Raw genomic sequence first — 23,143 nt, forward strand, 5'->3', positions numbered from 1 at the left:
ATTGTATAATAGAATCATAGAGTTGGAAGGGACCCCAAAGGCCATATAGTCCACCCCAGCCTCTGCAGAGAATTCACTGCTATACAATTCCTTATATTTAGGTGGGCATTCATCCTCTGCTTACAATGACCTAACAAAGGAAAGTCTACCCCCCTCTGAGGAAGGCCATTGCCCCAGTAGTTTTTGCCATCAGAAATATCTTCCTGCTGTGCCACATTTAGCAGATGGATCTGGTAGATTCTGGTGTTACATAATGTCAGATGATGAAGCTACAGGGAAATCCCAGTTAATCCATTCGTATGTGATTCTATGAATCATTGAAGAAGTGGTGGTCTAGAAATGGCCTGGAAATGTCAGTGCCACAATACACCTTGGGCAGAGCAACCCTAAATATAGAAACCAGCATAATTCAAGATGACATAAACTATCCCTATTCCAAACCATTCTGGAGCTTCTGGGAGGGGCGACCGCCAACTAAACTGATGAGTGTAAGCCTAAGTTTTCATGATCAGGCCCTTGGTACTATGACCCAACTGAGTGGGATTTGAAACAGATGTAAGTCTCTCTTTGCCCTGCCATGTTCGCCTCACCCCCAGAACACTAATGGGGTTTATTTGTTTATTTCATTTTATTTACACCAGCACAAATTAATCTACTTTAAATTATCCAGGATGAGCTCTGGATGAATCAGGGTGAGGAACTTGCACTGGCATATTTCCAGCTGAGCAATCATGGACAACTTTTCAGATCAGCCTCAGCACCTGAGGACTGGAAAGTGGCCAATATATATCCTATTTCTAAAAGAGGGGTTTTGAGAATACTTTGGTTTGGCAATTATTATTTCCCCCCCAATGTGTGTGTGCATGCAAGCACATGTGTGAACACTTGCAAATGTCAATGTGGTAACAGAAAGTGTAAATCATAGCACTTTCAGAAAAATTGACCAAGGAAGCTCAGGCTTTAGCTGGAAAGAGAGATGAGGATGATTTCATAGAGGCATTGTATCTTTTTATTGCATATTGAAGGGCAAAACACTCAACAGTGGCAACCACTGAATTCACACTTACAACTCAGGAATAATGTTCCCCATTTTAACCATTATATATGGGGAGGGGAGAGGGATATCTGTTGTGGGAGGGGATAAATGTATGTGTACTTTATCTCATTTGTTTCTTTTTAACTATTAGATGTTCTTTCTTGTTCAGCTCAGGTCTCACCACAATGATGTAGCATTTAGGGGTAAAGATGCAGCCCAGTAACCCAGCACTGGAAGCCAGTATGGAGAAGATCTCCACCACAACCATGTCTTTCCCTCTTGTGCTCAGGTAAGTTGGAATGAAGGTCAGCCAAACACTGCAGAAGACCAACATGCTGAAGGTGATGAACTTGGCTTCATTAAAGCTGTCAGGTAACTTCCTGGCTACGAAAGCTACAGTGAAACAAACAATGGCCAGGAAGCCCATAAACCCCAAGACGCAGTAGAACATAGTGACCGACCCTTCATTACATAAGAGTACAACTTGATCCATCATTGTGTGTGTATCTCTATCTGGAAAGGGGGGAAACATTGCCAGCCACAGAGTGCAGATCCCCACTTGGATGTGGGAGCAGGACAGAATGATGGAATAAGCCGACCGTTTTCCCACCCATTTTCTCATCCTAGATCCTGGTTTGGTGGCCATGAAGGCTAAAAGCACAGATGCAGTTTTGGCCAGGATACTAGAGATGGACACACAGAAGATGATACCAAAAGCAGTTTGTCGGAGAAGGCAAGTCACCTCATTAGGTTTTCCAATGAACATCAAGGAGCAGAGGAAGCAGAAGAGGAGGGAGATGAGGAGAATGTAGGTGAGACTTCTGTTGTTGGCTTTGACTATGGTGGTGTCCCGGTGCTTAATGAAGATGCCAAGCACCGCAGCTGTGAGCAGAGACAACAGTAGTGCAGAGGAAGCTGAAACAACGGCCAAAGTGTCACCAAATGCCAGGAAGTTTGGCATCTTAGGAATGCATTGATCCTGGCCTTTGTTTGGATATTGGTCTTCCGGACAACTGACACATGTTTCTTCATCTGAAAAAGAATGCATGATAATGTAAGAACCAGAATGGTTCATGCTCAAGAACAGATGCCTACTTGGAATGTTTCAAATTCTTCTGACCAAAGTGCATCAAGTAGAAATGTCATGAATCATATCTGGTTTGAAATATAGTTTTCTCCTGGTGTTCAACAAAGTTAGTCTTAAAATAAAAAGCACTGTTAAGTGAAATGATACAACCATCCTGGCAGTAGTTCAAAATTGTAGGAGTCAACAAAGAAAGGTGTATTGGGACTGTCACATCAATGTTTCCCCAAACTGCCTCATTTTCATTAAAAACACACACACCCAACAGTCTGATTCATCTTCTGATGTTTTATTTCATGGCCATCTAGTCTGACTGTCATCGTTTTAATAAGATGTACAAAACACACTTTGCTTTCAAAGTATCTGAAAATTATTTTTTTATTATCCTTAATAAAGAAACATTTAAGTAGACATATGGAAATAACTGAAGTATGTGCTGTATGCCCCAGTCTCACATTATGGTGGGGAAGGAAGTGATTTTGCCATCAGTGTTTATTTAGGGACAAGAGGAAAGTCTGACTAAGGGTCGTTTTTGCTGCACAGAAAAGGAGATCACTGGATGCAAATAGAAATAACACCAGATTCAAAATGCATAGAACATAGACTAAATATGAATTGGAGATAAAAATCAAAAACTTGTTGATAATAAATCTAATTTTGAAATATACTCAGAGTCGCAAAGTGATTTCATGCTCTTTATTCAGCTCATAGTGGTGAGGAGGAATGAATGAATGTCCCCTCAAAGTATCTGCTTTATATACATTATTTACACAATGGGCTGCACATGATTGGTTAATTCCGGAATTCTACTGTAAGCCAATCAGGTTGTGGATTCACTTCTATCTGGAGCATGATTGGGTGGTTCCTGCCAACCAATCATACTGCTGCATTGTTCTAGGACCAATCAGACTGCTGCATTCTGAATCCTATTGTTCTAGGACCAATCAGACTGCTGCAGTTTGGATCCTATTCAACTCAGTACATAACAAATTTCTAATAATATTTTAATTCAAAATGAGTCTTAATATTATGTTGAAATAGTAAGGCTTAAGACAAGCATGGGAACAGTATGCCTGGGGTTGAAATGTGATTCCCCATCCCTTTCTTGACATTGGGACTCTGTCCAGGCCATGCTCCTTGCCCCAGTCCTTTTGTGCGGCTGGAATGTGTTGTCGAACTGTGATGCTGCCTCTTTCTTGTGTAGTTGGCCGATTGCCAGGTGCCTGGTCATAGTTTGTGTGCAAAGCTAGGCATTTAATATGTCCTGAAATTAACCCACAGGGTGTAGATCATAACCATTTGACTACTCTCTCTGCCCCTACCCAACAGTAGTCTGTTTTCCTAGAAGGTTGAATTTGGGCTGAAGAAGTTTCTCCTCCCAAGCCTTAAAATATTACAAGCCCACATTTTGATTTTGAGAAGCAATGTATTTCTTCTTGTTGTTTCATTTTGGGGGGTGGGGAGGAACTAAATATTATGGGTTGTTTTCAATGTAGTGCTGAGAAGATCATTCCATCAGTGCAAGCATGACTTCTTGTCCAACAGAATCAGTTGGATCTCCAGATCAGTTTTGGGGAGAGTTCAGGGGCAAATGGGGACAGAAGAGGGGGGAAGTTTCCTTGCGCTTGTGACGATCATTGCTGCCACTCCCACAATGATTTAGTTGAATATGACTCTCTGCTATATCCCTATACTTCTTTTTCTTGTTACATGTATTATGTCCTTCCTGTTCTTGTACACATAACAAGTTCCCATCTTTCCTCTGATGGGTATGGCAATCAGTTCATATTCATATACTCCTACCTACATTGTGGTGCCTCGCAAGACAAAATTAATTCGTTCCGCGAGTTTTGTCGTCTTGCGATTGTGCACGGTGTCGGGAAAGTTTTGGAAAAGCTTCAAAAATCACCAAAGTCTTAAAAAACCTCAAAAAAGGCTACCACACCGCGTTCTATGAGTTGCTCCTCGAAGTCAAGTCGCAACTGTATTAATGGTGTTAAGAAAAAGGAAACAAACTTGCAAGACGTTTCCGTCTTGCGAAGCAAGCCCATAGGGAAAATCGTCTTGCGAAGCAGCTCAAAAAACAAAAAACCCTTTCGTCTTGCGAGTTTTTTGTCTTGCGAGGCATTCGTCTTGCGAGGTACCACTGTACATTGTGGAGCTCAAAATCTTTCCCCAAAACTCTCAGTGTATGCACGATGTTGCATGCCTATCTCACCTACAGAAAACTAAGACACTTAGAGACGGATTAAATTGGTAGGCCTTCCCTGTCATATCAATGTGAGGACTATGAAGGGTAAAACTAGCCATGATCTCTGATGCAGGGATGGTTGACTGGAAAGGACTGATAAGGAAGACCAAACCTCCACTTCATTGTTCTGACAGGGAAAATAGCTGCTCATTGGAAACCCCAGAAATCTCTCAAGCTCTTCATTTTCGAGTGTGACTTCAAACATCATCTTTAATCTTTCTTCCACAATTACAGCCACTCAAAGTTCCATTCATGCGTTCAAGATCACGAGTCCAATGCCTGCGCTATCAGAGGTATCTGAGAACTTAATGTATCATTCACTGAGCTGCTGATATATTCCTTGGTATGATTAAAACAAAATATCAATTAGATTGTTGTGTCTATGTAAAAATGGGAATCCATGCATAATGCCATAATTTAAAAATGGCCACTATGTTAATGAGAATGAACTTGCAAAAGAGTTGCCCACATTTTACTTCGATAAAATGGATCGCTTGATCTTTTACAACATAGCGTATCCTACCCTTCTCATTTGAGATCATCCCAGCAGGACAAGGAGCACAAGCGTAGCAGCAAAAGGTCTTCCCCTCCTTCTTTTTCTTCCCATAACCAGGGCGGCAGATGTCATTACATACTGAAAGCGGTGGCACCTACCCAAATATATAGGAACGGTTTAGCTTGAATTCATCTTTTTTCATATTCTATCAGATAATCAACCAGCAAACAGGAGGGCAAGTGATACAGAATGCAAAAGCTGTAACTACACAGGTATGCAATAAGTAGTAGGAATATCTGCTCTGTTAAGTATCATACAAAGACAGATTCAAATTTGCATACTTAGCCTGATCAATGAATCAAATAGTTTAACATTCAATCTCGCATCACTAACTAAAGATTTCCCTCAGGGATTTCACACAGTCACAAAACAGTCAGTATTATGCATTATCTGAAAGCCAAGGACTCTCTTTGGTTAAAGATGTGCTGACTTAATGCCTCTAAATATTGCATTTTTCATCATAATGGTTTGTTTAAGAATCAGATATGTGTGTATAGGAAAAGGTAGTTCATAAAATGATGCCTTGCCTTCAATGAAATGCTCAACTTCCATATATCAATTTACCCTCTAATAAAACATTTTATCCTATTTGTATTACAGTGATACCTTGGTTTACAACCATAATCCGTTGCGGAGGTCCGGTTGTAAACCAAAACAGGTTGTAACCCAAGGCACACTTTCACCAATGGGGCCTCCAAAAAAATTGGTTGTAATCCAAAAAAAAAGGGACACACACTTCAGGGTTTGAAGTGGTTGTAATCCAAAACGGCTGCAAACCATGGTACCACTGTATTATCATTACTGTTATAATTCGCCTGCCTTTCACTATGAGATCCCAATGAATTTCACATTTGACTATTTATTATGCTAAAAGAGGCATTTAGTGGTTTTGTTATGTCCATTCCCCTCGCATATTGCTGAATGACCACCAGTGTTGACACACACCTGTTATCCTCACCTGAGTCAAGCCTCGGTGCCATTCAATTCTGTCCTCATAAATGGTGAGCTCTTTGCCAGGAGGATCCAGCCTCCCTACTTGGACTCTGACATACGATTTATTTGGGAACGTGACCAAGTTTGTAATGTCAAATCCGGCTGCTAATTCTCCATGCTCATCCAGTGCAATTGCATCTCCAGCCGTGTTGTTGAATGAGATCTTGTGAAGGATTGAGTGGAGCTGGGTGGAAAGAGAACGAGGACCTGAAGGTCATTTTCCTATATGGTTACAAGTCATTACAATTCATCATGGATAGTAATCTACTTGCAGAAGCAGCAAGGCAGTAACAAATCATGAAAGGGTATAAAATTCAACTGTGGCGGAGAAATAAGTCTGGAAAATCATGGTTATATGGGATCAGTATTTGGAATAAGACTTAAGAAAACTGAGAAAATAGAAGCTTGATAGAAATATCCTGTAGATCAGGAACCTGGTTGGTCACACCATGGATATTGGGTCCAGGAAATTGTCCAGAACCTATATAATGACAGTTGACATTGGAGATGAGGAAGCATTACCTGCCAGGGCTCCACATTCTGAGGAACCATTCTGTTGCTGGACTCCCTTGCACTGCGTTTCAGCCCAGCTGACTGCAAGATATGTAAGGCATGGGCCAAAGCATAGGCGGCGTTATAAATGCTGTAGCTGTGGCCAGTCATGCTCATTTCAAAATAAGGGGCAGGAAGGCTCTCTAACATCTCCTCTCCAGTACATCTGCCGTAGATGAATGCAGACACAGCTGATGAGTTGGATAATGAACAACTGAATGCTTGCTCCCAGAAAACTTTGATAAATCCGTCTTCATTTTCCCATGAAGGATTTACAAGCTGAAGAAACTTTTGGAAGTCTTCTATTTCCTTTGAATGAATTGTGAAGGAGATAGCACCATGGAACATGTGTCTGTCCACATCAGTAATTGTCTGAACGGGGTATAATGTGAAATCTATTTGGGCTGTTGTAATCCACACTTTTGCTGTAGAGAGTCTCTTATTTCGCGGAATTAGTATTTGACTTATCTTGATTACCCCTATAACTGCTCCCAACCATGTAATAGAGCCACTTTCTCCATATATAACAACTACATTGGCTTTGCTCTGCATGAATACTGGCAAAGTACTTTGTTTGTGGTAGAGCATCTCCTGTATGCTGTCAGAGAAGAGCAGGTGCGTTTGAGCTCTTTCTGTGAATGCTGAACACATTCCATTCTGCAAAAGCATTTCCTCCATGGTCTGTAGGAATCGGTCTCCACCTTCATTATCTATAGCATAGAGCCCAACCCATTTCCACTTGAAGTGCAGAAGTAATTGAATAATTCCTCGGTATTGCAGGGCTTCACTGGGTACCATGCGGCAAAAGGAAGGGAACTTGCCTTGATTCTTCACTGCTGGTTCAAATGAGCCATATGAAATCTTTAAAAAATAAGAGTTGGAAGAGGAGATAATTATTTCCCCAGATTTCAAATTAGTGCAATTCTATACAGGCAGTGGAATTCTATACAGCAGTGGAACAGACTTCCACAAGAGGTGGTACACTCTCCTTCCTTGGAGGGTTTTAAGCAAAGGTTGGGTGGCCATCTGTCATGGATGCTTCAGCAGAGATTCCTGTATTGCAGGGGGCTGGACTGGATGACCACCAGAGGTCCCTTCCAACTCTACGATTATATGATTCTATGCCCAATATCCTTCTGTTCGGACAGGTTCCTCCACCTTTTACTCACACTAAGAAAACTACACAACCCTCTTAATGTAGACACTCCTGACAGTTTTGGTTAACATACACTCTAAATGAGATGTGTATTGAAACCCGTTCCTTTCATTCTGAGCTAACTTCTTGTAAGGAGAATATTCCTGTTGTTGTTGGGGCATCAGCTTATAGACACTATGAGCCATCCTCTTTGAAGTCATTCACAAGTGGTTTGACTACAATCTGCCTTCCAGTAGACTTCAAAGGAATGAGTGTATGCGGAGGAAAGGCAGAGAGAAGGGGGGGGGTTCTTCTGGCTTTGGGGTTCTAGGGTTCTTGAGATGCTGCTGCTGTAATTCTCCAAGGTGAACAGCTCCTCTCCTTCTATCACACCTCAAACAATTCTCCTCTCTACAAATGAAACACAAATCATTTTAAACCTACACACCTCTCATGCACATCCTTGGATAGTAATGAATGCAAATTTCAGTTCATTCTTCTTCTTCCCATTACACCGTTCTAGCTTTACACTTCATCAAATTACTGCTGGAAAGAGTAGAAAAGTGAATTATGGGGGAGGTGAGGGGAAAGCCTCTGAGCTCCAGTACTCAGATCCTACCTGTGGAATCTTGAAAAGACCCAAGATATCTGCCATGCAGGAAGAGGTATCAGAACTAAGTCCTCCAATTACTCCTATTACATTTTCCTGGGTGCCACATTTGTAGTTAGGGACAAACTGGTGTGATTTAAAGAGCAGGTCCAAAGTGGTGCGGTAAGTCCTCCTTGAATCAGTATAGCTGTCGTAGATGTGGAACCCGAGGGTGACATTGGGCAAGATCCTAGGATTCTCATTGATCTCATCAACAGCAAACACCAGGGCAAGGATGTGCTGGTAGAACTTGGTCACCATGCTGCAGATAAAGGGACTTGCTGTTTCACGGTGAAATCAAGGCTTGTGCTTCAAAAGATTGTCTCGTGGTCTTATAGCCACAACAACCTATATCTCACTTTCCCCCCCAAGGAGCTCAAAATCCCTTCTCCAGTTAATCCCTACAACAGCCCAGTGGGGATTCAGACCTTGGTCTCTCATGTCCCAGTCAGACACTCGCCACTACACCACACTGGCTCTGGGTTGCTTTAGACTTGTGCTTCCACCACAATTTCTGTGCAATGAGCTAGCCTAGCTTGGATGCACTAAGTCCCTGCCAATGAGTGAAGTAAGAACTGAGGGCCTCACACACGTTCCTATCAAATGCTGTGCAGGATGAAACCAGCATCTCCCCTATTCAGGAAAGGCATTTGTGGAGGCTGCAGCAGCTTCTTTCCTGGGGGGGCTGAGACTTTCTGAGACTGTCTTCTCTCTTCTCCATGATATGTGATATTTTCATTCCCCTTCCTGTACTTTGGGCAGGTATAGAAGAATAAGAAGGCTAAAAAGCATTTAACAGGGTAGGATGGACTGTCCTGAGATGTATTTAGTGGGTGAAGGAGACAGAAGGGATTGTGGCAGGAAAGGACAGTCCCCTTCTTCCTCCCTCCACTGACTTTTCCTTTCCTTTCCTTCTCTCCCACTCCCACACATACCAGTCACTCATTCTGAAACCTCCCAGCCACTGCCCAATCCTATGCATGTTTACTCATACGTAAGTCCCACTATTTTCAACATAGCTTATGCTCAGATAATGTATATAGAATTGCAGCTGTACTCTTGAGGGCTGGGAGTCATTCTCTTGCTATGTCTCTTCTATCAAATTTCATTTTGCTGCAGAGAATATTTAATAGATGGACTATTGGTTTGACTCAATTTAAGGCACTTTTCTATTATCCTCTTTCTTGAAACGTACATGAGATGTGGCCCTCAGACTCCAATTTGTCATCTCTCCAAAATTATGTGGACAAATATGTTTGAATGGGTGAAAATATTGGTGCAATGAAATGCTTCCTCACAGTCCCCTTCTAAAATGGGCAGACTGAGCACCTATGTACCAGAGCCAGAATAGAGAGCAAATAGAAGAGTTTGGATTTGATATCCCGCCTTTCACTCACCTTCAGGAGTCTCAAAGCGGCTAACATTCCCCTTTCCCTTCCTCCCCCACAACAAACACTCTGTGAGGTGAGTGGGGCTGAGAGACTTCAGAGAAGTGTGACTGGCCCAAGGTCACCCAACAGCTGCATGTGGAGGAGCAGAGACGCAAACCCGGTTCCCCAGATTACAAGACTACCGCTCTTAACCACTACACCACACTGGCTCTCATAGATAATATAAATAGATAATAGATAATATAAGGCTAATATTTCCAAATATCCAGTTACCAGTACAAGCACAGCCTAATTACGCATATGTTGGAGAATGTCCTTTTCTCAACCTTTAATATTTCTTTTAAAAACCAAGTCAAAAAAGCAATTATTCATGCAGATATACAGACCTTCTAAATTAAAAATGAAAACTTTTGCTTACACTGGGGACTTAATCAGGGAGCGTTGAGAAGGGTATTGGTTGAAGGAAACTATGGAGAACACAGGATTTGACAGCTGAGACACTATCCCACTGATGAGGAAATCACCCGACTGGTGCCACTCATGTGGAACATCTTCGGGATTATTTCTGGTGCACTTAACTGCATGCACATAGCACACCATGTTCGGAAGCAGCAGGATCAGAAGCAGCAGCATCCCAATGCATGTGCAAAATCCTCTCTCTGTGTGTATAAAACAAGCCACTGCCCTGATGGTTTAGATTGCTGAAGACTCTGGGGATATAATTCTCAGATGGACTTATTACCTTTGCCTAACCATTAAGCTCAGCAGTTTTTCAGAAGTGTGCCTTGAATTCTAATTGAAAACACAATATTCAGACTTGTCCTATACATGGGGATGGGTGGAGGAATTATCCAAATGATAGAGACCTGCCTCTCTCCTCCCCCTAATCTTAGCTGGGTGTGGAACATTGGGTTTCCTTATCATCATTTCAGTCTTTTTATCAATACCTTTTCATACTCGCTTCTAGAAGGCTACTAGCACTCTGGGCAGATTATAGACATTTTGATAATTGCAGAGTAGATAATGATTTCGGCAGTGTTTTTGGATGCTGTTATGCATCAACAGGAGCAAAACTGCTCCCAGAAAAATATTTGTCAGATCATGGACTTTTACCTAAAAGATAATCTAGTCCAACTCTGCCACACAGTCCTGCAAAGCTGGCTATCCATCTTCTGCTTAGAAACTTTTAATGAAGGGGGTTCTACTAGCATGCAAGACCACCTGTCCCCTTATGAAACAGCTCACACTATTAGAAAGAATTGCTCTCTAAGGTCTCAGAACTTCACAATTCAGCAGATCTGCCTGATCCCTTCTAGCTGCACCAGCATGACAGACAAGGGGGATTTAGGCTGAGCTACAGTGACTCCCGTGGGACGCGGGTGGTGCTGTGGGTAAAAGCCTCAGCGCCTAGGGCTTGCCGATCGAAAGGTCGGCAGTTCGAATCCCCGCGGCGGGGTGCGCTCCCGCTGCTCGGTCCCAGCGCCTGCCAACCTAGCAGTTCGAAAGCACCCTCAAGTGCAAGTGGATAAATAGGGACCGCTTATTAGCGGGAAGGTAAACGGCGTTTCCGTGTGCGGCTCTGGCTCGCCAGAGCAGCGATGTCACGCTGGCCACGTGACCCGGAAGTGTCTCCGGACAGCGCTGGCCCCCGGCCTCTTGAGTGAGATGGGCGCACAACCCCAGAGTCTGTCAAGACTGGCCCGTACGGGCAGGGGTACCTTTACCTTTACCTTTACAATGACTCCAAATATTGAATCTATGAGGAAGCAGAGCATGCTTGGGATAAAAATGCCAGTGCTACAATTCATCCCCCCGCCCTTAGGACAAAACATTAAACATCAATATAAAAATAATAATTCTTAGTGATGAATATCCTATGTGAGAAAAATAATAATAAAATAATTCATTTTTAATCACTTATTTGCAAAAATTAATGCTTTCTCTGCTAATCCAATCCCCTGCATTCTGTGCCCCCTGCAATATTGAATGGACAACCTGTGCTGTGCAGTACTTCTTTGTGGGTTTTGGGAACAGGGCTCTCTGTCCCTCTCTCCTCCTCACTCAGCTTGCTACATAGCAGCAAAGTTTTTCAGCTCGCTAAGCCGGGGATGAGCGGGGAGGAGGAAGAAAAGCAGAGCCTGCTTGCTTTAAAGGAGCAAAGTGGGAGAGGAGAGGAGCCTTTTCCCCTTATACCCCTCTTCTTCATTATTAGCAGCATCCTTCTCCACCCACCCCACGCGTGCTCCTTGTCCCTTGAGTGCTTTTCCTTCCCTCCCCACTTAAAACGTGGTTACAAAGCACGGATCCACATGGATCCTCAGGATTTTTGCATTGGGCTACTCCAAACTCACTGTCAGATCACATGTCTGTGGCCACAGCATGAACCACAAAAATTGTACATCCACTGTTTCGTTTAGAATATTTCTTTTCTTGTTTTCCTCCTATTAAAACTACGTGCGTGTTATGGTCAGGTGCGTGTTATAGAGCGAAAAATACGGTATATAACATTAGTATAAAATCAAACAATAATTAAATTACCTCCTAAAAACAGGTCAAAATCACATTAAAGTCTAATTAGATGGTTTTCTGCAGGGTTAGGGTTGGGAACAGTAAATGTTCATCAGGCCCAACTGTTTACGCTGTTCTCATATGGGCCTGTGAGAATGGTGAGAGGCCTCTTTCATATTAGTTCTTATACAAAAAGAAAAGGGGAGTCAGGCTGAGCCCTGACCAAAGGCCTGGCGGAACAACTCCATCTTGCAGGCCCTGTGGAAAGATGTCAAATCCCACAGGGCCCTGATCTCTTGTGACAGAGCGTTCCACCAGACCAGGGTTGAAGAAGTCAACCTCTTCTTAAGTAAGCTTGGAAGTTTCTACAGTGTATCACTGGGCAGGCAATGAATAGTCTCTGGCAGACCTTACAAGGCGGGCAATCTCTGGCATGGGAAGAGGTGGAGAGTCTGCTGAGTTGCTGAGTTGATCCTTTGCTCTCTAGGCGTCTCATTACAAATGAACAGAAGTCAGGACTGCAGAAGATACAAACTTAGGGCTGGTTCTCAAGGATATTAAACTCCCGCCACACACAATATTTTTTCAAGGGGATTTCAAACATCATATTATTAATAGGGAATCTTTTGAAACTTTTCTGCTACTTTTGAACTCTGGAAAATACCCACAAAATACCCTCATTCTCTCTATTCATATAGACCTCTGAGACCTGCACAGAGCAGGCAGCCCAACTTCACTTTCAAGTATAGTGCACCTAGCATGTTATTTGCATAATGGTCCCTGATAGTGCATAGTTGAGAATATAAACATCATCTGCCCCTAACTACTATAGTTACATCCATCTAGTTTCTTGCTACAAATTGCATCACCTGGACCCATTAATTTCCATAACACAACTAGGTGATGACATAAACTGGATGATTGCAGCCATCACATCTAAGTGCCTGTAAACCATACTAATGTGATCATCACCCTTGTAATTATTAACATAAGAATAGAAGACACTTCTCCCCATATAAAGGAACTATGAGCTGCATTATTATTAACGAAAATAGGAGGATCCTACTAATATCCCTTGTACATTTCCAAGGTATGACGAGATAGCCAGCGCTTGGTCCGTCTCATAACAGAGACTTTATCCTGCACCATCTGAGCCACAAATCAGCCCCTAGTTTCCCCTTAAGTCATGCTGCACAGGTTGCAGTACAGGACTCAGCAAAGGAGAATGTGGAGGTGGGAGAATTTATGTACAAGAAGAATTATTTCATGCAAGATGGTTGTATTTGTACTATGGCTACCAGTGCTTTTGCCTCAGGTGACAGGCAAGATTCCTAATATTGAATGCAGCATCAGTAATCCCCTTCCTATTCTTCACAAGTACTACCAGCCAGGAGACCTCATCATTGCTGGTATTATGTCTCAGATCTACATATTCTTCAACTCAATAGACTTCGAAAAATGTCCTTCTAGTGACCTCTTTGATGACATTGTGTAAGATTTGTTTTCTAAAATCCTCTGATACCACATATTTATTATATTTTCCCTGGAAGAGCCAGGCCCATAGATCAGTGTTAGATCCAGTGAATGGGAGAAGAATGGCAGCTCAACTTCCCCTGCCTTTGTCAAATAATAGCACCACACCTGTAGCTAAGACACATTAATCATCACCTTCCTGTTGTCTTTTTAGTTGTGGCAGCCATGGATCTAACATCCCCAGCCTATTTCCCTCAGCAGCTTAAGGAGCAATTCAAAGCCAGGATCTGCAAGGTGGATCAGCCTGGGCTCAGCCAGCTGAAACACCTCATCCCAGATCAGACAGAGATACAGTGATGTAAGTCTCCCATTCCAGCTGATTTGGAGCTCACCTGGCTCATACAAGGCCAGGGTAAGCCCCCAAAAGGGGAGATGTTCCCAGGTGCATGGCAGTGCTGGGGCAGGTGGAGATCTACTCCATACTCCATTGGGTTTCCTTCAAATGACCTAGCATCCCAGTAGAAGCAACCTTAGCAAAAGGGATTGTGTAAGTCAAACTCTTTTTTAAAAAAGGCTTAGTCCCCCAGTTTAGGGCTGGAATCTGTGTGTGCTAATGTTCCCCCAGATTTCCCTAGACTGAGATAGATTGATCTGTAAAATATTATTAGCTCAACTGAAGTGTAGCAGATGTCCCACCCAGAAGGAAACACACTGTGGCACAGCATGTACATAACTATCATTTCAGGATCATGACACAGCTCTACCAACACATCCTGGCATTAGTATTTGCTGTAAAGGAGATCAATGTAAACCCCCAAATCTTACCCAACCTCACCCTGGGCTTCCACATCTACAACAGTCAGTTCAGCCCAAGCTGGACCTATCGTGTCTCCTTGGAACTCCTCTCTACATATGGCAGATGCATCCCCAACTACAAGTGTGACCTCCAGAATAACCCCGTTGCAGTCATTGGAGGCTCTAACTCTGAAGTCTGTCTCCACATGGCAACTATACTGAGCATCTACAAGATTCCACAGGTAAAATTCTCCCAGAGCAGCTCTCATGATGTCAAACTACCCAGACCATTGGGTCTTCTTTTGAGGCGAAGGCATGGCACTTTGCAAGTTCTGGTGATCAGCTGTACCTTTACAACGGTCACTGTGTTTGTCCTTTTTCATTTGTTTTCCCTTTGCTCTTTCCCCTTATTGCTTAATATATGATAACTGCCATGGAAATAAATGGTGAAGACCTGGACGGATATCTTAATAAAAATATTTGTGTCTAATTGTGCTGATCTATGCTTGAAGTAAACTGGCTGAGGGACTACAGTAAATATACCAGTGTGGTGTCCTTCAGATGTGATTGAAATTCAACTTTCATCAGCCCCAGACAGCGTGGTCAGGGCTCATAGATTTTGTTGTTGTTGTTGTTGTTTAGTCATTTAGTCGTGTCCAACTCTTCGTGACCCCCTGGACCAGAGCACGCCAGGCACTCCTGTCTTCCACTGCCTCCCGCAGTTTGGTCAGGCTCATAGATTATGGGAGTTCTAATGCAACAACAGAATATGGTGGAAGCCCTGACATGCCAGTGAATGTAAGACATGGCACAACCATGAAAGGCAAATGCACACAATTGTTTGAGTAGACTGGCACAACCCTCTTTCAGTATATACTTTCTGCCACTATAGTTTCACAAGTGAGGACAAAGTGAATTCCTTTGCTAGGATAGTTGGTTTAGAGCAGAGCTTTCCAAACTGTGTGTCACAACACGGTAGTGTGTCACACAAATGCTCCCCACACTCCTCCCAGGGCTGGAAAAGTGTTGGTTTAACCTCCGGTTTGCTAGTAAAATTGAATTACTGTGTCATGAAATGATGCATCTCTAAAAAGTGTGTCACCAACATGAAAAGTTCGGAAAGCTCTGGTTTAGAGAATTGGCCAGCATATTTGTACCTTTGAATCCCAACACTTTCTCTTAAGCTTGAGAAAAACTGAAAAACTCCCAGGTCATCAGCACTCAACAACAACAGCAACAAATCTGAAATCTAGATTGGATTTCAACTGCTGCCAATACGAGTTAAAAAGTAAACCACCTCACCCTTTTTTAAAAGTATCTCATCACATTTCCTGCCCTTCATTTAGCTCATCTATGGCTCTGCTCCAGTAGGAAAAATGAAAACTGAAGCTGCTTTCTACCACCAAATGTTCCCAAATCTAGACCATCAATATGAAGGGATTCTCAAGTTATTGCTACATTTCAGGTGGACATGGACTGGTTTGTTGACTGTGAATGACGAGAATGGAGACAGGTTTATACAGAGCGTGGTTCCAAAATTTATCCTGAGAGGAATCTGCTTTGATTTCATGGAAAGATTTCCAACAATTACATATTCTAGCAGTGTTACAGACGTGGTTACAGATGGACTCAAGACATTTAATATTGCCATGAGAAGTACTGTCAATGTGTTGCTCATTCATGGTGAAATTGATTCCATGACACTTTTGAGAGCAGTTCCTGAAATGTCAGAATATGAAGGTATACCAATGAAGGCTAATGGGAAAGTTTGGATCATGACAGTCCAGATGGATTTCACATCACTTCCTTTTCAAAGAGATCTGGACATTGCCTTCCTCCATGGTGCTCTGTCCTTCACAATTCACTCAAAGGAGGTCTTGGGATTCCAGGAATTTTTTCAGACGAGAAATCCCATCTTGGAAAAAGAAGATGGCTTTATGAAGGTATACTGGGAAAAGGCATTTGCGTGCTATTTCCCTGACTCTGGGGAAAATATGCAGGATGGCAAAATTTGCACTGGGGAGGAGAAGCTGGAGACTCTTCCGGGGTCTATTTTTCAAACGAGCATGACTGGCCACAGCTACAGCATCTACAATGCAGTCTATGCTGTGGCACATGCCTTGCATGCCGCACATTCATCTCAATTCAAACACAGAGCAATCGTGGATGGAGGATGGCTGACGTTTTGGAATCAACAGGTGTGGAAGGTAAGATCAGGAGCGCAATAATGCAGGAATGCTCCCCATACCCTTGGAAATAATAAAAAGGGGAAGAATCCAGAGGAGTTGAAAAGTTTCTGTTCTCACCAACAGTGGTTAGCATCTTTTTTTCTATATAACAATTTTTATTAATTTTTACATATATTATCATTACATCACACATTATATTTTCATTAACACACTTTTTGGTTGCAATGAGCCTATGACTTTCCTCCTTTTCGACTAGTGGTCTACCACCTTAAATTTTGTTTTTTGCTATATCCTCTATTCCCTAATCGTGTTATATCTTCACCTAACTTTTTAACTTACTCAACCTGAATAGGTAATTGTCAGAGACGGCCCCCAGGTCCCAGCTCACAGAAGACCAACGCTAGCCAGCAGAGCTGTACAAAGTCTTTATTGAAGTTTAGTTCCCATTTTCAAACCCTAGCGTGCGTCTCTACGTCTAGACCCTAGACCAGCGAAGCCTCGTCTGAGTCTCCGCCCCCTGTACACCAGTTTAAGACTCTAGCCTTACTCCACCTCCTACGTTTCTCCTTCCTCCTCTGGGTCCTACTACCCCCCTGGGTGCCTTCCTTCCTGGACGCCTCGGAAGCGGACCCTTCGGACTCCTCCCCCTCTCTTCGGCGTGCTTTGGGACCCGGCTCCCTCTCCGGGCTGCTCATTGCGCCTCCCTCTTGTACATTTGAACTTGGCGCGCGCGCGCTGCCCCCGACCTTCCTTTTGACCGTTTCCTCGCTCTCTGATGCAGGCGTGGCTAACCCTGACTCATGTCCTTCCGCTGACGGAAAGCTGCCTGCTGCCGATGTTTGGGACTCCTCCCCCTTACTGCTCTCCGGTGGGGAAGCTGGTCCCGATTTCCAGCTGCTGCTCTCTGGCCCCTCCTTCCTGGGGTGTTCCCTCTGGCAACCCCCTAGCTCTGACCACGGGAGCCCCTTTCTGTGAATCCTCTGATTCGCTGGAGAGACTTAGAGACCTCGGATGGCTATCATCGCTGACCTCTCCCTCGGATTCCTCTCCCTCGGTCTCTAATTCCTCCCTATCCTGTCCCTCTGCTCCTGAACCCCTGACAGTAATAATTTTATTTTTATTATTATTAGTGGTTAGCATCTAAAGACCAAATTGCATGTCTTGCTGAAAACATGATTCACTGTTTTATGAATCTGTTTTACATCTGTCAGTAGAAGCTGCCAGGGAGCTCAGTGAGGACTCATCCTGAATGGGGATAGGCCTTTCATCTCACTAATAGGAGATTGCAACAGGAGTTTTATTCAATGCCAAATGGCAGCTGCTGCAGAGTGGCCTGTTTCTTTCGTATAATTGTTTTTCATGAAAAGATGCATCATATAAAATCTTGCTGAAATTAAGCAAATTCCCCAAGCAGTAAAGGTAAAGGTAAAGGTAAAGGTACCCCTGCCCGTACGGGCCAGTCGTGTCCGACTCTAGGGTTGTGCTCCTATCTCACTTAAGAGGCCGGGGCCAGCGCTGTCTGAGGACACTTCCGGGTCACGTGGCCAGCGTGACGAAGCTGCATCTGGCGAACCGGCACCAGTGGAGCACATGGAAACGCCGTTTACCTTCCCGCTATAAAGCGGTACCTATTTATCTACTTGCACTTAGGGGTGCTTTCGAACTGCTAGGTGGGCAGGAGCTGGGACCGAAAGATGGGAGCTCACCCCGCCGCGGGGATTCGAACCGCTAACCATGCGATCGGCAAGCCCTAGGCACTGAGGTTTTACCCACAGCGCCACCCGCGTCCCTCCCCAAGCAGTAGTAGTAATGTAATATACTAAGAAAGCATATACAGAAGGTCAGTTGTCTGCATTCACTTACCTGAGGACATGAGAAGATCCTACAGGATCAGGCCAATGACCCATCTCCTCCAACATCCTCTTCTCACAATGTCCAGCCAGGTGCCCATAGGACCTGATTGCAACAGGGCTCACCCCAATTTTGATTCCTAGGAAAGAGGCATCCTGCCTTCAACCATGGAAGCGGAACATGGAGATGATGGCCAGCAGCCACTGGCAGCCTTATCCCCTGTGAATTCTTCAAACCTCTTTAAAAATCCCTTCAGTTGGTGGAGCTCAACCCTCCTTTATTCTACACAAAAATGTAGTAACAAGCCTTACTTGTTCATAAGATGTAAAGGCTGCTTGAAAGGCTGTAACCCTTCCTTCTTCTCTGTCTTGTGCTGCTTGGTTGTTAAGCATTCTTCTTGATGGAATGAAGGTGATGACAAAGAAGATGGTGGAGATGTAGGGCTTTTAGTGCTTGACAACTACAATTGCATCTACTACTAGTCTTTATAAATCCTTTGTTGAAGGACCCATTCCTCATATCCCTCAAGTGGGAAAGCTCATCATCAACCTGCTATATCTAAAACAAAAAAAATTCCTTCCAGTAGCACCTTAAAGACCAACTAAGTTAGTTCTTGGTATGAGCTTTCGTGTGCATGCACACTTCTTCAGATGCACACGAAAGCTCATACCAAGAACTAACTTAGTTGGTCTTTAAGGTGCTACTGGAAGGATTTTTGTTTTGTTTTGACTATGGCAGACCAACACGGCTACCTATCTGTAACTGCTATATCTAGTTATATTTGGGGATGCAGGTGGCGCTGTGGTCTAAACCACTGAGCCTCTCAGTCAAAAGGTCGGCAGTTCGAGTCCGTGCGACAGGGTGAGATCCCGTTTTTCTGTCCCAGTTTCTGCCAACTTGGCATACCAATGCATACCAGTGCAAGTAGATAAATAGTTCTGCTGTGATGGGAAGGTAAACAGCCTTTCCATGCACTCTGGCTTCTGTAACGGTGTTTTGTTGTGCCAAAAGCACTTTAGTCATGCTGGCCACATGACCCGGAAAGCTATCTGTAGACAAACGCCGGCTGCCTCGGCCTGAAGTGAGACGAGCGCTACACCCCATAGTTGCCACACTTAACCATCCAGGGGTCCTTTACCTATATAGTGATTAATTCCTCTTCTATTCCCATCCTCTTTCCCCCTCCCGAATTTAGCTCAGCCACTTGGTGAGAAGTAGCGTCTTTAATAATAGTGCTGGGGGAAAAGTTTATTTCAACCAAAATGGAGAACTGGAGTCTGCATTTGATATAATGAACTGGGTGACATTTGCAAACCAGTCCATTCTTCAAGTAAGAGTTGGTGGGATAGACCCACAAGCCGCCTCGGGCAAACAGTTCACCATTCATGAGGATGCAATTGTGTGGCCCAGCAGATTTAACCAGGTACGGTTCAGGCACATTGTCTAAAAAGTGTCATGGCAAAGCATCTGTCTGTAGTCATCTTCCTTTGCATCTTCATTTATACACTGGCAGGTAGGCTCACACCCTTTGGAGCACGCCACAAACTGTGCCATTGCTAATCGTGTCTGCCATGTTTGCCTGTTGCGTGGCAGATGTGAACATGTTTGTTTACATATGCATATGGCTAATTATAGAGACTTGGTGCAATGAAGACCCTGCTCACACACTTGTCCAAACAGCATGGACCACATAAGGCATACAACTCTATGAGAACTAGTGCATGATGCTATTTAGTGCTTTGTTGTTTGTTGTGTTTTTACCCTCTTATGCTATTCTTGCATTTTTACTTTATTCTGTATATTGTAAGATGCCTTCAGGTTGTTTTGTATCAAAGTGATAAATGAAATAAATAAGTTTAATGGTATGATGAGATGTTTCTAGACACTGCTTTTCTTACATTCCATTCAATATACATAGCAACAAAGGAAGCTGCTTTATAACCAGTCAGACAACTCACCCATCTAGCTCAGTATAGTTGACACTGACTGGAAATTGGTCTCTGGGGTTCAAGACCAAGGTCTTTCTGAACCCTAACTGGAGATGCCTGGGATTGAACCCAGCAGCTTCTGCATGCAAAGCAGATATTCTACTGTTGAGCTATGGCCCTTCCCAGAAGGCAAGAGTGAGGAACCTTCAGCTCTCCAGCTCTTTTTCTGAACTGCAACACCCATATTCCAAGCAAGCATTGCCAAGACCTCAAGGTCCACCACACCTGTCCTAAGGGATGGAGATGTTGGAGTCAGTCTGGGGACACCATGTTTATAGCATATATGTTTCTATGATTTTATGTACAGGCACTGCCCCTTTCTCTTTGTAATGACAATTGCCATTTGGGTTATAGTTGAACCAAGAAGGAAGGGGAGCCATTCTGCTGCTATGATTGCCTTCCCTGTCCAGAAGGGAAGATCTCAAACCAGAAGGGTAAGTAGTATAATGGAAAACTTTCACATATGACTTAATCTCGAGATGTTTAACTATCTCTTTGCACATGCTGTGTTATTTAATTTTACTTTGAATAGCCTAACTACTGTTGTCTATGCTCTGGTAACCTCTAGGTTAGATTACTGCAATGTGTTATACTTAGGGCTGCCTCTGAAGATGGTTCGGAAACTTCAGCTAGTGCAGAATTCAGCCGCTAGGTTGCTCAAGGGAACAAGCCAGTTTGAGCATATTACACCAATCCTGGTCCAACTGCACTGGCTACCAATTAGTTTCAGGGCCCAATTCAAAGCACTGGTTTTGACCTATAAAGCCTTAAATGGCTCAGGATCGCAATACCTCAAGGACTGTCTCTTCCCATATGAACCTACCTGGACCCTGAGATCATCTTCCGAGGCCCTCCTTCGTGTGCCGCCTCCTCAAGAGGTCTGGAGGGTGGTAACATGAGAAGAGGTCTTCTCTGTAGTGGCTCCCCATCTATGGAATGCTCTCCCCCCTTTTTTTACAGAACTGGATGAAATTTCCAGGGATAGTATCCACTTCTGATTGGAATCCACAACTAGGTTCCACACCTACTATCTCTGAGTACAGTATCCTGAATATATAATTGCATAAGAAAGACAGAGATATGTTTGTCACACATCTCCCTAGAACCCATCTTTCTAGGTTTTGTAGAATTAATATTGGCTACCCCATGTGTCCGCTTAGTGATTATTATTATTCCTTTATTCTTGATTATTCCGCTGTGAACAGGGCTTCCATATTTCAAACCTTATGTTTTCTTTTCTAGACATGGACGACTGTTTGCAATGTCCAGAGGATCAGTATCCAAATAATGCCCAGGATTCGTGCATTCCAAAAGTCATAAGTTTCCTGTCTTACGAAGAAGCTTTGGGGATGACTCTGGCAATATTGGCTCTTTCCTTTTCATTCCTTACAGCTTTAGTGCTTGGCATCTTTGTTAAGCACCAGGGCACTCCCATTGTCAAAGCCAACAACCGGAATCTCACCTACACTCTCCTCATGTTCCTCCTTCTTGCCTTCCTTTGTGCTTTGCTCTTCATTGGCCAACCAAAAACGCTGACATGTCTCCTTCGACAAACTGCTTTTGGCATTATCTTCACGGCAGCTGTGTCTTGTGTTCTGGCCAAAACCACCATTGTCGTTCTAGCTTTCATGGCCACCATGCCTGGGTCCCGAATGAGGAAATGGTTGGGGAAGAGACTGGCTGCTTCCATTGTTCTTGGCTCCTCTCTGATTCAAAGCACTATTTGCACGGTGTGGCTCTCAACCTCTACCCCATTCCCAGATTTCAACATGCACTCAGTTGTTAAAGAAATTATACTAGAATGTAATGAGGGCTCAGCCGCCATGTTTTACTGCGTCTTGGGCTTCATGGGTTTGCTTGCCACTGTCAGCTTCTGTGTTGCTTTCCCAGCCTGTAAGTTGCCTGATAGTTTTAATGAGGCCAAGTTTATCACCTTCAATATGTTGGTCTTTTGCAGTGTTTGGTTGACCTTTGTCCCAACCTATCTCAGCACAAGGGGGAGATATATGGTTGCCGTGGAGATTTTCTCCATCTTGGCCTCCAGTGCTGGGTTGCTGGTTTGTATCTTTTCTCCAAAGCTCTATATCATTCTGTTGAGACCTGAGCTGAACAACAAGGAACAGCTAAGAAGAACAAAACAATGAAATATTCTCAATTATTTGGCCATTTTAAATTAGCAATGTGTAAGTGACAGGAATTAAGCCAGGGAAAAAGAGAAATAACTAATTATTCCTGTGGCCTTTTATACTGAGGGGGAGTGTATTGGTTTTGTTATTATGGTATGTATTTTTATGTTTTTATACTGTAAACTGCCCTGTGATCTTCGGATGAAGGGTAGTCTAGGAATCTAATAAAGAAAAATAATACACATGGGCTAAATTGTGCTGTAATTTATTGGACTGAGACCTATGTTACTGTTGCATTCTTTATTATTTATTTAGTGTAGATAAAAAACAATGTGAACTGCGGTTTGGATCTAGACTTACTCATATTTACAATAGACTGTTTGAAAGAAATGAAACATAGAATAGTCTCACTAATGTACAATATTTATGTTTAATTGACTTCTCAATATCCAGACAAAAGAAAATATATGTGAGATACTGGGCTGGATTCAGACTCATAATAGTACTTATCTCCGAGTGAAATAGGCTAAACTACTAAAACTGTCTGGATCAAAACCTTATATTTT

The 23,143-nt window shown here is 43.3% G+C and overlaps 1 protein-coding gene and 1 pseudogene across 1 annotated transcript; one reads left to right on the forward strand and one right to left on the reverse strand.

The window, feature by feature from the left end:
- Positions 1 to 1,157: 1,157 nt before the first annotated feature.
- LOC114586898 (vomeronasal type-2 receptor 26-like) lies at positions 1,158 to 8,517 on the reverse strand. The gene is made up of 5 exons (XM_077920621.1): positions 8,227 to 8,517; positions 6,443 to 7,333; positions 5,886 to 6,104; positions 4,895 to 5,021; positions 1,158 to 2,068 (listed from the first exon to the last, which is right to left on the reverse strand). The coding sequence occupies exons 1-5, from the start codon at positions 8,515 to 8,517 to the stop codon at positions 1,158 to 1,160; spliced, it is 2,439 nt and encodes an 812-aa protein (XP_077776747.1).
- A 4,911-nt stretch (positions 8,518 to 13,428) lies between these two features.
- Positions 13,429 to 22,595, forward strand: LOC114586911 (vomeronasal type-2 receptor 26-like; annotated as a pseudogene).
- Positions 22,596 to 23,143: the final 548 nt, after the last annotated feature.

The sequence above is a fragment of the Podarcis muralis genome, chromosome 16 (assembly GCF_964188315.1).
Source record: "Podarcis muralis chromosome 16, rPodMur119.hap1.1, whole genome shotgun sequence".
NCBI classification, from domain to species: domain Eukaryota; kingdom Metazoa; phylum Chordata; class Lepidosauria; order Squamata; family Lacertidae; genus Podarcis; species Podarcis muralis.

Bases quoted from the DNA above. Each gene is read 5' to 3' on its own strand.
- LOC114586898 (XM_077920621.1), bottom strand. From the start codon at position 8,517: ATGGTGACCAAGTTCTACCAGCACATCCTTGCCCTGGTGTTTGCTGTT. The intron at 5,022-5,885 runs GTGAGGATAACA...ATATTTGGGTAG, and splicing joins GGCACCGAGGCTTGACTCAG to GTGCCACCGCTTTCAGTATG. The intron at 2,069-4,894 runs GTAGGATACGCT...ATTCTTTTTCAG, and splicing joins GATGATCTCAAATGAGAAGG to ATGAAGAAACATGTGTCAGT.